The sequence below is a fragment of the Bos javanicus genome, chromosome 1 (assembly GCF_032452875.1).
Source record: "Bos javanicus breed banteng chromosome 1, ARS-OSU_banteng_1.0, whole genome shotgun sequence".
In the NCBI taxonomy this organism is placed as follows: Eukaryota; Metazoa; Chordata; class Mammalia; order Artiodactyla; family Bovidae; genus Bos; species Bos javanicus.
Genome location: NC_083868.1, coordinates 113,391,152 through 113,404,601, shown reverse-complemented (window position 1 = coordinate 113,404,601; position 13,450 = coordinate 113,391,152). Strand labels below are relative to the sequence as shown.

Here is a 13,450-nt window from a genome sequence, read left to right as displayed (position 1 = left end):
CAAAGATCTCTCAGGATTAGTCATCCCTGACATGCCACTGACATTACCAGTTGAATTTGAAGAGGCTGTTAGTTGTGGTCTGGCAACGTTTATCCTCATATGGTAGGTCTTTTCCACCTACTACAGAAGGTAGAAAATGATGCTCACAGAAGTATATGTACTGAGTGTGTCAGAAGCGGCTACTTCCCTGTGGACTTTGCTTTTTCCCTGAAAATGTCGTGCTACAATTAAAACCATCATTTGATAAAGCAACCACGAAAGGCCTAAAGAATATGCAGTCCCTGTAGTTATAGGAAATATTAGAGGAGAGGCTACAGGCCTCGAGCAGTTCCTCAGACATGACCATGTGATTCTCATCTTGAAGTCCCCACCTCCTGGGAGGCTGGCCTGGTGTTTCTTGGTGGCCCCGACCTTTTCTCTGCTCAGCCAAGGAGCTCTCCTGGAGGGGCTGCAATCATTTGCAGCCCTCCTGTGAAGTATGGATGTGATTAGGTAGAGGGAGAAGAAGCAAGAAGCAGTCAGTTTAATTTCCCTTTAGAGAGGTGAAACAGATGCTGAAAAGACACATCTGTGAGGATTCGGAGCTACCGGATGCTGGTGATGGTTAGTCAAGAGTCAGACAGGGTTAACCGGGGCGTCTGGTTAAGAGGCAGTGCTTCCAAGAGGCCTTTCCTGGTCCATCAGAGGTTTCTCAAAGTCTAGATGTTAGTGATGACATTAAAATTTTGGTTGGAAAAAAAAAAAATGAAAGGTTGTGTAACATGATCGGTTGTAAAACATGATCATCTTGGTACTGCTACAAAGAAGAAATAATGAAGGTATTGTGCCAGGAAAAAAAAATTCATTGGGCTGAAATAGATTTCCATTAAAAAGTTGTTCTTCAAGTAAGCCAGATTGCTTCACAGACTCCATTCAGATTTCACCCAGGGAATCAGAATGCTTTTATTTTTGCTTCAGGTTTCATTTGGATCTCCAGCATTCTCGGTTATTGAAATAATACCTCATTCTTTAGTAATACTTTCTTGGCCTGTTGGTAGCTCAGCTCTTTTAGTGAAATATGCAAATTTGCCCAAAATAACCAATAGAGAATTGAACATAGAAGGCTTTGAATTATGTCTGAATTATGCTTATGTCAAAATAAAAGATGGGCGGCTTCGTTTATATTGTATCAAAATAAGTAGCGTAAACAGATATTTCATTAGTGCTTTGTTTTTAATCTTGTACTTTGGCAAACTTTCAAGAGTGATAGATGAATTTCCCTTTTCATTGGGAAAAGCCAAGTTACTGTTGTTTTTGGTCATATAGTTGCATTCTTTCCGACTAACAGTTAGCTGAAGACAAGAAATTGGAAGAGAGCTTTGCCTCTGAGATATTTCTTAGATTTACATGATAATGATCTTATGAATGGTTTCTTATTTTTTCAATTTTCTTTGAACATTTTCTTAAAGGACACTTGGAGCTAAAAGAAATTACAAATAGTTTGCATTTATATGAAAACCAGCTAAAAATGAACTAGTCCTGGTTACATACTACCTAGAATTCCTGTGGCTCTGAATTCTCACAGATGTATATTTTCAGGGAAAATTAAACTGCGTTTTTCTCTCCTCTCCCTCTTCCTTCTAAGTTCCTGTCTTCATGGGTGGCTTAATGACCCAACTTATTGCCCAGCTGGAAACTTTGAGTAGAAACCGCAGTGTCTTCCTTGACTCTTCTATCTAATGAGTTTCTCCATTGTATTAACTTTCCCTCCAAACTGTTATCCTAATGTGTCCTCTCCTTTTGATTTCCCATGCAGGCTTTATTGTTACTTGCCTAGGTTAGTGTCTCACTGGCCTGCAAATGGGCTTCCCCACTTCTGTGTCAGTTGTCTCTGTCCAACGGGATGGTTTATTGGCTTCAACAACTCCAGCAGGTTCTCTTTGTCCATAGATTAAGTTCAAGCTCTCAGTAGACAGTCAGACTTGTGCAGTCTAGCCCAGGCCCACTTGCTTTGCCACTCCCATTCTCTGCTCCTGCTCCTCCTGTGGTTGACATCTCGCCTTGCTAACCCCACAGTCTTTCTGAAGGAGATTCATGTCTTTGCCCACATCGTGTGCTGCTGCAGCTGCTCTGTCCCCTGGCCTCCTGCATTACCGTCCTCATCACTGATGGCCCCTCACGCCTTTCCTCACCTCGGGCCTCCAGGTGCCCTGCCCTACACTGTCGTCACTGTATGACCCTGTCATAGGTCTCGTATTGCAAGTGATTGGCTCCCTGCCTCCCATGGGCCACTCACCTGAGCATCAGGAGGTAAAGAACCATTTCTTACTCAGTTAAGTTCAGTCACTTAGTTGTGTCTGACCCTTTGCCACACCATGGACTGCAGCATGCCAGGCTTCCTTGTCGATAACCAACTCCTGGAGCTTGCTCAGACTCACGTCCATCGAGTCGGTGATGGACATGAGTCTGAGCAAGACTCATCCTCTGCCATTCCCTTCTCTTCCTGCCTTCAGTCTTTCCCAGCATCAGAGTCAGTTCCAATGAGTCAGTTCTTTGCATCAGGTTGCCAAAGTATTGGAGCTTCAGCTTCAGCCATCAGTCCTTCCAATGAATATGCAGGACTCATTTCCTTTAGGATTGACTGATTTGATCTCCTTGCAGTCCAAGGGACTCTCAAGAGTCTTCTCCAACACCACAGTTCAAAAGCATCAATTCTTTAGCACTCAGCCTTCTTTATGGTCCAATTCTCACATCCATATATGATACCGGAAAAACCATAGCTTTGACTAGATGGACCTTTGTCAGCAAAGTAATATCTTTGCTTTTTAATATGCTGTCTAAGTTGGTCATAGGTTTTCTTACAAGGAGCAAGTGTCTTTTAATTTCATGACTGCAGTCACCATCTGCAGTGATTTTGGAGCCCAAAAATATAAAGTCTGTTACTGATTCCCCATCTATTTGCCATGAAGTGATGGGACCAGATGCCATGATCTTAGTTTTCTGAATGTTGAGTTTTAAGCCAGCTTTTTCACTCACCTCTTTCACTTTCATCAAGAAGCTCTTCAGTTCCTCTTCACTTTCTCCCATAATAGTGATGTCATCTGCATATCTGAGGTTGTTGATCTTTCTCCCAGCAGTCTTGATTCCAGCTTGTGCTTCATCCAGCCCAGCATTTCTCATGATGTACTCTGCATATAAGTTAAATAAGCAGGATGACAATATACAGGCTTGACATACTTCTTTCCCAATATGCAGCCAGTTCGTTGTTCCATGTCTGGCTCTAACTATTGCTTCTTGACCTGCATACAGATTTCTCAGGAGGCAGGTAAGGTAGTCTGGTATTCCCATCTCATTAAGAATTTTCTAGTTTGTTGTGATCCACATAACCAAAGGCTTTGGTGAAGTCAGTAAAGCAGAAGTCGATTTTTTGCTGGAACTCTCTTGCTTTTTCTATGATCCAACAGATGTTGGCAATTTGATCTCTGGTTCCTCTGCTGCTGCTGCTAAGTCACTTCAGTCGTGTCCTACTCTGCGAGACCCCATAGACGGCATCCCACCAGGCTCCCCCGTCCCTGGGATTCTCCAGGCAAGAACACTGGAGTGGGTTGCCATTTCCTTCTCCAGTGCATGAAAGTGAAAAGTGAAAGTGAAGTCGCTCAGTCGTGTCCGACTCTTAGCGACCCCATGGACTGCAGCCTACCAGGCTCCTCCATTCATGGGATATTCCAGGCAAGAGTACTGGAGTGGGGTGCCGTTGCCTTCTCCGTCTGGTTCCTTTGCCTTTTCTAAATCCAGCTTGAGCATCTGAAAGTGCACAGTTCATGTACTGTCGAAGCCTGGCCTGAAGAATTTTGAGCATTACTTTGCTAGCGTATGAGATAAATGTGATTGAACGGTAGTTTGAACATTCTTTGGCATTGCTTTTCTTTGGGATTGGAATGAAAACTGACCTTTTCCAGTCCTGTGGCCACTGCTAGGTTTTCCAAATTTGCTGACATATTGAGTGCAGCCCTTTCACAGCATTATCTTTTAGGACTTGAAATAGCTCAACTGAAATTCTATCACCTCTACTAGCTTTGTTCGTAGTGATGCTTCCTCAAGCCCACTTGACCTCTGGCTTCAGGATGTCTGGCTCTAGGTGAGTGATCACATCATCATGATTATCTGGGAAATTAAGATCTTTTTTTGTACAGTTCTTCTGTGTATTCTTGCCACCTTTTCTTAATATCTTCTGCTTCTGTTAGGTCCGTACCATTTCTATCCTTTATTTCTTACTCAACCTTCATTTAATGAAATAACCTCTCTTTGGCATCTAACTCAGCTTCTTCTGTATTGATTCTTGTTATTATACTATTATTTCTTGGAATACACTATTAGTAGCAGAGTCAGCAAGGTTGAAATTCAACTTGTAGATATATATCCCAGAGAACTGAAAACCGCCACTCACACAGATACCCAGATGGGTATGTTGACAGAAGCATTATTCACAGTAGCTAAAAGGTATAAACAACCTGTTAATATTATAAACAAATTATAATAAGTACCTACAATGGAATATTATTCAGCCATAAAGAAGAAAACGTTCTGATATACGCCTCAATATGAATGAACCTAGGAGACACAATACCAAGTGAAATAAGCTAGAGAAGAAGTTGTGTGATTCCACTCAATGAAATATCTAGAATAGGCAAAGTCACAGAGATAGATAGTAGATGAGAGGTTATCAGGGGCTGAGGAGAGGGGGGAATGGGGAGTTGTTGCTTTATGGGTACAGCGTTTCTGTTTGGGGAAAGGAAGGTATTTTGGAAATAGATGATGATGGTTGGAAATAGTGATGATAATTGATGATGGTTTAATTACTGTGACAGTAATTAAAGCCATTGAAAATGGTTTAAATGACATTTATGTAATATATGTTTTACTAGAATAAAAGATATATAGCTTGTATAATTTTTTAAAAAGATACTGCCACCAGCACTCTTATGCATATATGTTTCAACATATAGTTATATATAAGCATGTTGTTTTCCTGTATCATTTATATTTATCATTCTTACCGCCTTAATAGATCACAGATTTCTTGAAGTGAAGGACTAGTCTAAATAGGAAGTAACATGGTTTTTGTTTGTTTAGGGTTTGGAGTTGGATATTTTTGAAATCCTGAAACCTTTTAGAGAGGGTTTGATATTTTATTTGAATGTTGAATAAACTCAGCGTGACAAAGTGACATGAAGTCACCGACTGAGTTTTGAAACATAGATGTGTTCTTCTGACCGGCTGTCTGTTCTTCTGACCTGCTAATCCTGAGGGACACTGCGTATTCAGCCTGATCCCATTGGAAGGAAGGCTGAATAGTCTAGCACAGGGTGCTTTTAATTGCTCCTCTTGCTCTTTAAACAAGGAGTTTGGATGATGAGGTCATGTGGATAGGAGCCATATTGACTATTTTCCTGAGTCCTTTTTAAAGGTAGTAAACATGTAGGTGCTTTCCCAGAATATAAATGTTAATTCTTCTAAGAAGTTAAAATATATTTCTTTGTTTCGTAAGCTTCTTTGGAGACTTTTAAAAATTGAGTAAAGGTAATTCCTTGGTGGTACAGTGGGTAAGACTCGGCAGTTTCCCTTCACTTTCTCAGCATAGTCCTGATTGGAAAGCTAAAATCCCACAAGCTGTGTGGTGCAGTCAAAAAATAAATAAATAAAAATAGAATAGATAATGATGACAAGCTAATACAATTTGTATTAAAATGAGTTTAATGTATGTGTCAATATGCGTTCATGCTCAGTCACTTGGCCGTGTCTGACTCTTTGCAACCCCGTGGACTGTAGCCCACCAGGCTCTTCTGTTCATGGCAGAAATACTAGTGTGAGTTGCCATTTCCTCTTCCAGGGGATCTTCCCAACCCTTATAAAAATAAGATCTTTAATGTCTTAGTTGTTTTGTTTCTGAGTGCCAGGATTTTCTTTGAAAAGAACTGAGATATAAATGTGAGAAAATGTTAGCCCATATTTACCATTAATACTCTAGTATAAATTTCTGTTGTCTCATTCACTGGCTGTCTTGAATTTTGTTTTATGGAGTCCACCCAACAAACTGGTAAGGAGCAATGACGTGCTAAATACCAAAACTAACCTTCCCTTGTACTAATATTCTAGAGTCAACATTAGACATTATTGTTGATTTCACCTTCTTAAGAAAACCCTTTAGTCTCTGGGTAATAGTTATTTTTGATAGATTTGCCTGCTGCTCTGAACATGGTCAGTAAGTGTGCTCTAGGGAAGTTCTCAGTTTTTAGCGTGGATTCAGACTATCCGGCAGTCTTGATAAAGTACAGGTTCAGACTGGGAGAGGTGAGGGGTGAAATTCTGCATTTTAGTTAAGCTCTTAAGTGGTATCAATGCTGCTGGTCTGGGGGCCAGAGGAAGAACACTCTGTTTCAAATAGCTGATTTGATACTTTGTTAAAATTGGATCCAATATAAGGTTGACAGAAGAAATGCAAGACACCCAAGATGTCCTATGCAGTATTTGGCACATAGTTGTATTAAAAATTATTCATTGTTTATCTGAAATTTAATTTTGACTGGGCTAGACACAATATAGGTGTGTGTGAGTGCACACAAGACACACACACAAGGCAACTCTAAATTGCAATCTAAATCATTTACAAAGTCATTTAAATGTCATGTATTGTATTAGATGTAAATGATATGATTATTTTTATTTGGAGAGAAAGGCCCCATAGAATTAGGTTTGTTTCAGACTTGTTTTTAGGCACTTATTTAGGTATTTTGCTCATATGCTTTTCAATACAATAATATATGTAAGGATTAATGCTGCACCCCGTCCCCAAGTATCTAGGGAATTCTTGAAAAAATAGTGAAATCTGTACATTCCAAAATATACCTGAAAGCACAGAAATGTCCTGGGCTATCAATGTTTTAAGCTAACCATATGAAGTAATGGGCTTCACCAGTGGCTCAGATCCCTGGGTTGGTGAAGGAAATGGCAACCCACTCCAGTGTTCTTGCCTGGAAAATCCATAGACAGAGGAGCCTGGTGGACTACAGTCCATAGGGTCACAAAGAGTCCAAAACGACTGAGTGGCTAACACTTTCACTTTCATATGAAGGAATAAGATGTTAATGAGAAACGCTGGGCTAGAAGAAGCACAGGCTGGAATCAAGATTGCCAGGAGAAATATCAATAACCTCAGATATTCAGATGACACCACCCTTAAGGCAGAAAGTGAAGAGGAACTAAAAAGCCTCTTGATGAAAGTGAAAGAAGAGAGTGAAAAAGTTGGCTTAAAGCTAAACATTCAGAAAATGAAGATCATGGCATCTGGTCCCATCACTTCATGGGAAATAGATGGAGAAACATTGGAAACATTGTCAGACTTTATTTTGGGGGTCCAAAATCACTGCAGATGGTGATTGCAGCCATGAAATTAAAAGATGCTTACTCCTTGGAAGGAAAGTTATGACCAACCTAGATAGCGTATTCAAAAGCAGAGACATTACTTTGCCAACAAAGGTCCATCTAGTCAAGGCTATGGTTTTTCCAGTGGTCAGGTATGGATGTGAAAGTTGGACTGTGAAGAAAGCTGAGTGCTGAAGAACTGGTGCTTTTGAACTGTGGTGCTGGAGAAGACTCTTGAGAGTCCCTTGGACTGCAAGGAGATTCAACCAGTCCATTCTGAAGGGATCGGTCCTGGGTGTTCTTTGGAAGGACTGATGCTAAAGCTGAAACTCCAATATTTTGGCCACCTTATGCAAAGAGTTGACTCATTGGAAAAGACTCTGATGCTGGGAGGGATTGGGGGCAGGAGGAGAAGGGGACGACAGGGGATGAGTTGGCTGGATGGCATCACCGACTCGATGGACATGGGTTTGGGTGGACTCCGGGAGTTGGTGATGGACAGGGAGGCCTGGCGTGCTGCAATTCATGGGGTCACATGCGGACATGACTGAGCGACTGAACTGAACTGAACTGAACTGATGATAGATTAAATTTAGACTGTTTTATAGTTTTTTCTTGTATTTTTTTGGTACCGTGTACTTCTGGTATTTTCAAACCCTGTATAATATTTCATGAGGATAATCTGTTGTCTATTAAAGCATATGGAAGGCAGTGTAAATGCTTTTCTTTTTTTTTTTTTAGATTCTTTACAGAGTTGGAAGCAAGGCATCAGAATAATATCTTCATAGAAGACATAAGTGACATTGTGGAAAAGCACACAACATCCACATTTGATCCATACGTGAAATATTGCACAAATGAAGTCTACCAACAGCGGACACTGCAAAAATTGTTGTAAGCAGTATTGAATGTTGCAGCTTTAATGATCTAATCATGTTTTAATTGGGTCACGTTGATTGAAATTAATTGATCTCTTAAATTAAATGTCTTTTGGGAACAGAAGTGCTTTTGGGCAGGGGTGTTAGATTAGAAAAACCCAGTTGTGGAGAATTTTCTTTAAAGTTCTTCTGAAATTATAGCTTGTTGATTTTTCCTTGTTTCTTTTTTTTTTTTAATTCCTGCAAGACTTGGGTCGGGGGGTGGGGGCGGGTAATGATGATCGGTGATCATCATTCTAAATGGTGAGAAGGTTGTTCTCTAAGCTGTTATCTGGTCATTAAATAGTTGGCCTGAGGCCAAGATATAGTTCTTGAACTAGTGCCTAGGAGCCAAAGTGTCCTCTGGTATTCTAATCTTCCTCCATTCGAATGACAACTCTGTATTTAGTTGTTTATGGGAATAACTCATCTTTTCCCTCTGGGTGGTTAGGTGTGAGGAGAACAAGGATGGGCTGAAGGAAGGTTTTTTTTTTTTTTTTAAGTTCTTAAAGGCTCTAATTGTGAAACGAAAAAGAAGTAAACCTTAAATTTCCACACACACCTTTTCCCTTTGTATTATTTAGGTTACTGAGAGTTTTGGTGTGATGAATATGCCATCTCTAGTCTGAAAAGCATTCAGCAGTGGTTCAGCAATGTCTGTATTGCTTTATTGGGGCCGGGGCTTGTTTATCACAAGGAGCTCCGTGTACAGTTGGACATCGCTGTAAACTCAGCTTGGGGGCTGACTGGCTGTTATCATCCTTCTGTGAGCTGTGGTGTTTACAACCGAAGCGTGGCACGCTGGCCAGTCTCTAGACAATGTGAGAGACCCTATGTTGATGATTACCTCATGGCCACTTAGAGAAACAGCCCCCGTGTGGGCAAGAAGGCCTGATGACGCCCCATTCCCCCTCCACATCCTCCTTAAAATCTTGTACAGGCAGGGAGGAAAACCCACAGCTGCCAGCCCTAAATGAGGTTATTAGCACAAAGCAGGATTTGTCTGTACTGTGGGGCATTTAGACTGTTCTATACATTCTAGCGCCCCAGGCTCCTGTCCACCAGCTGCTGGTAGCACAGCCTCACCTCAGCCTTGATAACCAGGAATGTCTCCAGAGGTTACCTGATGCCCTCATCCGTCATGGGAATTGCGATGTAAACGTTACTCTTTAATGGTTGGAAAATCCAAGTGACACGTGTAAAAGCCGAAGCCTGGAATTAGAGCTAAATTAAGTTTTGTTTTGCAAGATTAAAAAAAAAAAACAAAAAAACTTGAATAAGTACTGTTGTACTTTATGTAACTCTTGAAAAATAAAGGTTTTATTTAAATTAGCTCAATGACATCATCATTTGAGCTTTTACATGGAAATTAGTAGTTGTGTGTTCAGAATGTAAATTTACATTTTGGGCTGTGACTTTGAGCTTTACCTGCAACTTTGGAATCTGAAAACCAGCAAACAAACAGTGCCTGGGGTCCATCCTAGACTGGGTGGTTTCCTCAGAATCTTTGGAGGTGGCAGAAGTGATTTAAATATGCAACTGGCTTAAAATTTGATTCTTTTTTAATTTCCTAAAATTTTTTTTCAAAGTTAGCAGGAAACTTAACTCCTCAGTTTAAGAAAAAGAAATTATAACATTTCTGAGTACTTTCTTTTAACTTGCTGTTCTGGGTATTTCCTGATTTCTTTCTAGCAGCCTTGAACCAAATCATCTAAGTTTCAAAGTATATTTTTTTGAAGAAAGGTTTCAATTGCCCTTACCCTGCTTCTTGGCCTCCCCCTCCCCTCTCCAGGGGATCACAGAATCTGGGGCCAACCCCTCCTCCACCTCCCCTTCTCGGGTCACACTGTAACTCCACAGAGCTACCCTTAGGGTGAAGTGAGGTGACAGAATTCGAGATGCTGTGTCAGGGACCCACTGAAAGTCAGAAGACCTTGGTTGGACTTCTGTCTACACCGAATGCTAGGTCTTTTATTTGGCAAGTTGGGGACCTTGCTGAGACTCCACATTCTTACTGGAATCCCCTTCAAAGTTATATGGATGGTGCCACATGAGATCCTTTATGTCGTGTATTCTGCTAAATTCTGTAGAAATGTGACAGTGTTGTCCCTGTTCTAATGTCCCTGGGAGAGGAAGGATATTCTGGCTGACATAGTCAGAAGGTTTTCTGTCTCAGAAGCTTTGGAAAAGTCCAAAAGCCTCCTAGTAAGTAAATCCTGAGATTTCTTTCTTGGATTATTATCTCAGGCTAGAGATGTGGTATAAAGCATATGTGTCATCTTTTTAGTGGAATGTTTGTAGATGATCAGATATGAGATGTAGTATGTATACTAATTTTTAATGTATATATTCACCATTATGATACCACTGTTTCTTCATTTGTTTACTTTCTACTTCTAAAAATTTCTGGCACCTATATTTTCATCTTATTATTCTTATTACTGCCTTAAACTTATGTTCAGTCTTGACTGTAAAAGGCAATCAAACCATCCATGTCCACCTATGAAATTATGTGTTTATGTTGTTTATATATTGAAAAATCATTGATAATCTATAAGTTTACCACAGTGTTTTATAATACATTTTGACTTGCTTCTTAAAGAGGAAATACTTTGAAGTTTTGTCTCTTTTTTTCCCCTCAGAGCCACCAACCCATCTTTCAAGGAAGTTTTGTCCCGAATCGAGTCCCATGAAGACTGTAGGAACCTACCCATGATCTCGTTTCTCATTCTTCCCATGCAGAGGGTGACCCGCCTTCCCCTGCTGATGGATGTAAGATGTGACTGGTGTCTTTTTCCTCTGTGGATAATTGTTGCTGCAACAAATCTGATTAAGAAAATTTTTCTTCTTCCGCTTAAATTATATCCCTTCTATAAAAGTTCCCAATTCCGTGAGAAGTTGCTGTTTGGTTAGAAAGTCCCACATGGGAAGCTCTTCAATTTAGGCTTGTGTGTTCACTCTAAAGAAGTTAGATTACAACCCTCACTTAACATTTTTTGAAATGGGAAGAATATTGACTTCTTGAAGTCAGGAGTCCTGAATTCCTTTGCGTCTGAAACACCAGGCATGAGACCTTGGGCACGTCATTCATCTCTTTCGGCCTCAGTTTCCTCGGTTGGGTCATGTTCCGAGCTGCTGCGTGTGTGCCCAGTTGCTTCAGTCACGTTCGACTCTTTGCAATGCCACAGACTGTAGCCCACCAGGCTCCTCTGTTCATGAGATTCTCCAGGCAAGAATACTGGAGTGGGCTGCCATGCCCTCCTCCAGGGGATCTTGCCAACCCAGGGATTGAACCCGCATCTCTTCTTGCATTGGGAGACAGCTTGTTTACCGCTAGTGCCGCCTGGGCTGCCCCAAGCTGCTGAAGTGCTCCCATTTCACACGGGAAGGAGTCTCTTCAGCATCACAAGGCATAAACCTGCCCTAGTTTGCATTGCTCAGAATGAGTGAGGAAAATCCAGACATCTGATCTTATTGTAGGGAGCATTCATGAAGAAATGCTATTTGCTTTTGAGTAGTGCAGGACGTGACTGCGGGAAGAGCAGAGACGGACTGGTGGGAAGCACAGCTGGGAAGACAGCCAGGCAGTGGCCCAGGATGGCCGCACACTGGCTGGGCTAAAACCACAGTGGCAGCCACAAGAGAATGGGGTGCCCTGACGTGACTCCCATCCAGCTAGTATGCCAACAAGCGCCTTTTTTTAAAAATAAAATTGAACTATAGTTGATTTATGATATTGTGTGTATTCAGGTGTATAGCAAAGTGGTTCAGACATACTATATGTATATATTTTTTCAGATTATTTTTATTATAGGTTATTATAGGATATTTACTTTGTTATACAGTAACTCCTTGTTCCTTATCTATTTTATGTGTAGTAGTTTATATCTGTTAATCCCAAACTCCTAATTTATCCCTCCCCTGCTTTCCTTTCCCCTTTGGTAACTTTAAGTTTGTTTTCTGTGTCTGTGAGTTTTTTCTTTTATCTTTAGATCCGTTTGTATTGATTTTTGGATTCCACATATGTGATATCATATAGTATTTATCTTTCTCTGTCAGACTGACTTCACTTCGTATGATAATCCCTAGGTCTATTCATGTTGCTGCAAATGGCATTATTCCATCCTTTTTATGGCCAATACTCCATTACATATACGTACCACATCTTGAATCAGTTGTCTGTTGATGGTCATTTGGGCTGCTTCCATGTCTTAGCTATTGTAAACAGTGCTGCTATGAATATCAGGTTGCATGTCTCTTTTTGAATTAGAGTTTTTGTTTTTTCCGTGTATATGCCCAGGAGTGGGATTGCTGGATCATATGATAGTTCAAAAAGTATCTTTTTGATCAAGTTAAAATATCTTGGCACAGTTCTGCTTTGAATTTGGATGATAATATAATGTCAGTTTTGACGTGCTTGCTTTTTATAAGTCAAAATACAGGATAAAAATATAGCAAAAATTATGATTGTCTAAGATTACAAAATAAATTCCATTTTCTCTATTCCATTATAAATTCAAAGAAGCACTGAAATTTAGAAACTAGTAAAAAGGTGGGATTATGGTCACTTTCTTGGCCCAGCCGCACAGTGTTGAGGAGGTTCAGCTGTCTTTTCAGAATTCACAGCACCTTCTGCTCTCCTGGGCCACCTCAGTCTACTAGTCCGCTACCTTTACACCCATCCTTGTCCGTCTTGTGTGATTTAGAGACTTCTCTTCTTGTAAATATTGGGAAACTTGCAGTTTTGCAAATCCAGCTCTGATTTTTTGTATCTATTTATCATGTCTATCACACAGAGTCTAAAAAGAAATGATACTTTTTGGGGTCAGAGACTCTTTTGAGATTGTAGATTAAGCTGTAGTCATTCTTAGAAGAATGACTTCCTAGTGTGTGCAAGATTTATAAAACTGAAGTGTACAAAAGAAACTGTGGCCTGCTCCCAGAAATAAAAACTAATATTTTTCAAACTGCTTTTATACTCATTAGTGGGTCATGAAGTTGACTTTTGAATCATGAGTAGTGTTTTTAGAAAATGAATATAGAGTAGAACACACAGTATATGATATATACATTGTTCATAATGTGATTAAATATTATTTCACAAAAAACTTTCATTATGTGTGCATGTGTAC

The 13,450-nt window shown here is 40.3% G+C and overlaps 1 protein-coding gene across 3 annotated transcripts in view; it reads left to right on the top strand.

The window, feature by feature from the left end:
* Window positions 1-13,450, top strand: part of ARHGEF26 (Rho guanine nucleotide exchange factor 26) — a 149,354-nt gene that overhangs the window by 66,663 nt on the left and 69,241 nt on the right. For all 3 annotated transcript variants that reach the window (XM_061418062.1, XM_061418053.1, XM_061418044.1), the window contains exons 7-8: window positions 8,143-8,295; window positions 10,961-11,090. In XM_061418062.1, coding sequence (XP_061274046.1) covers window positions 8,143-8,295; window positions 10,961-11,090 — 283 coding nt within the window. The remainder of the gene's footprint in view (window positions 1-8,142; window positions 8,296-10,960; window positions 11,091-13,450) is intronic.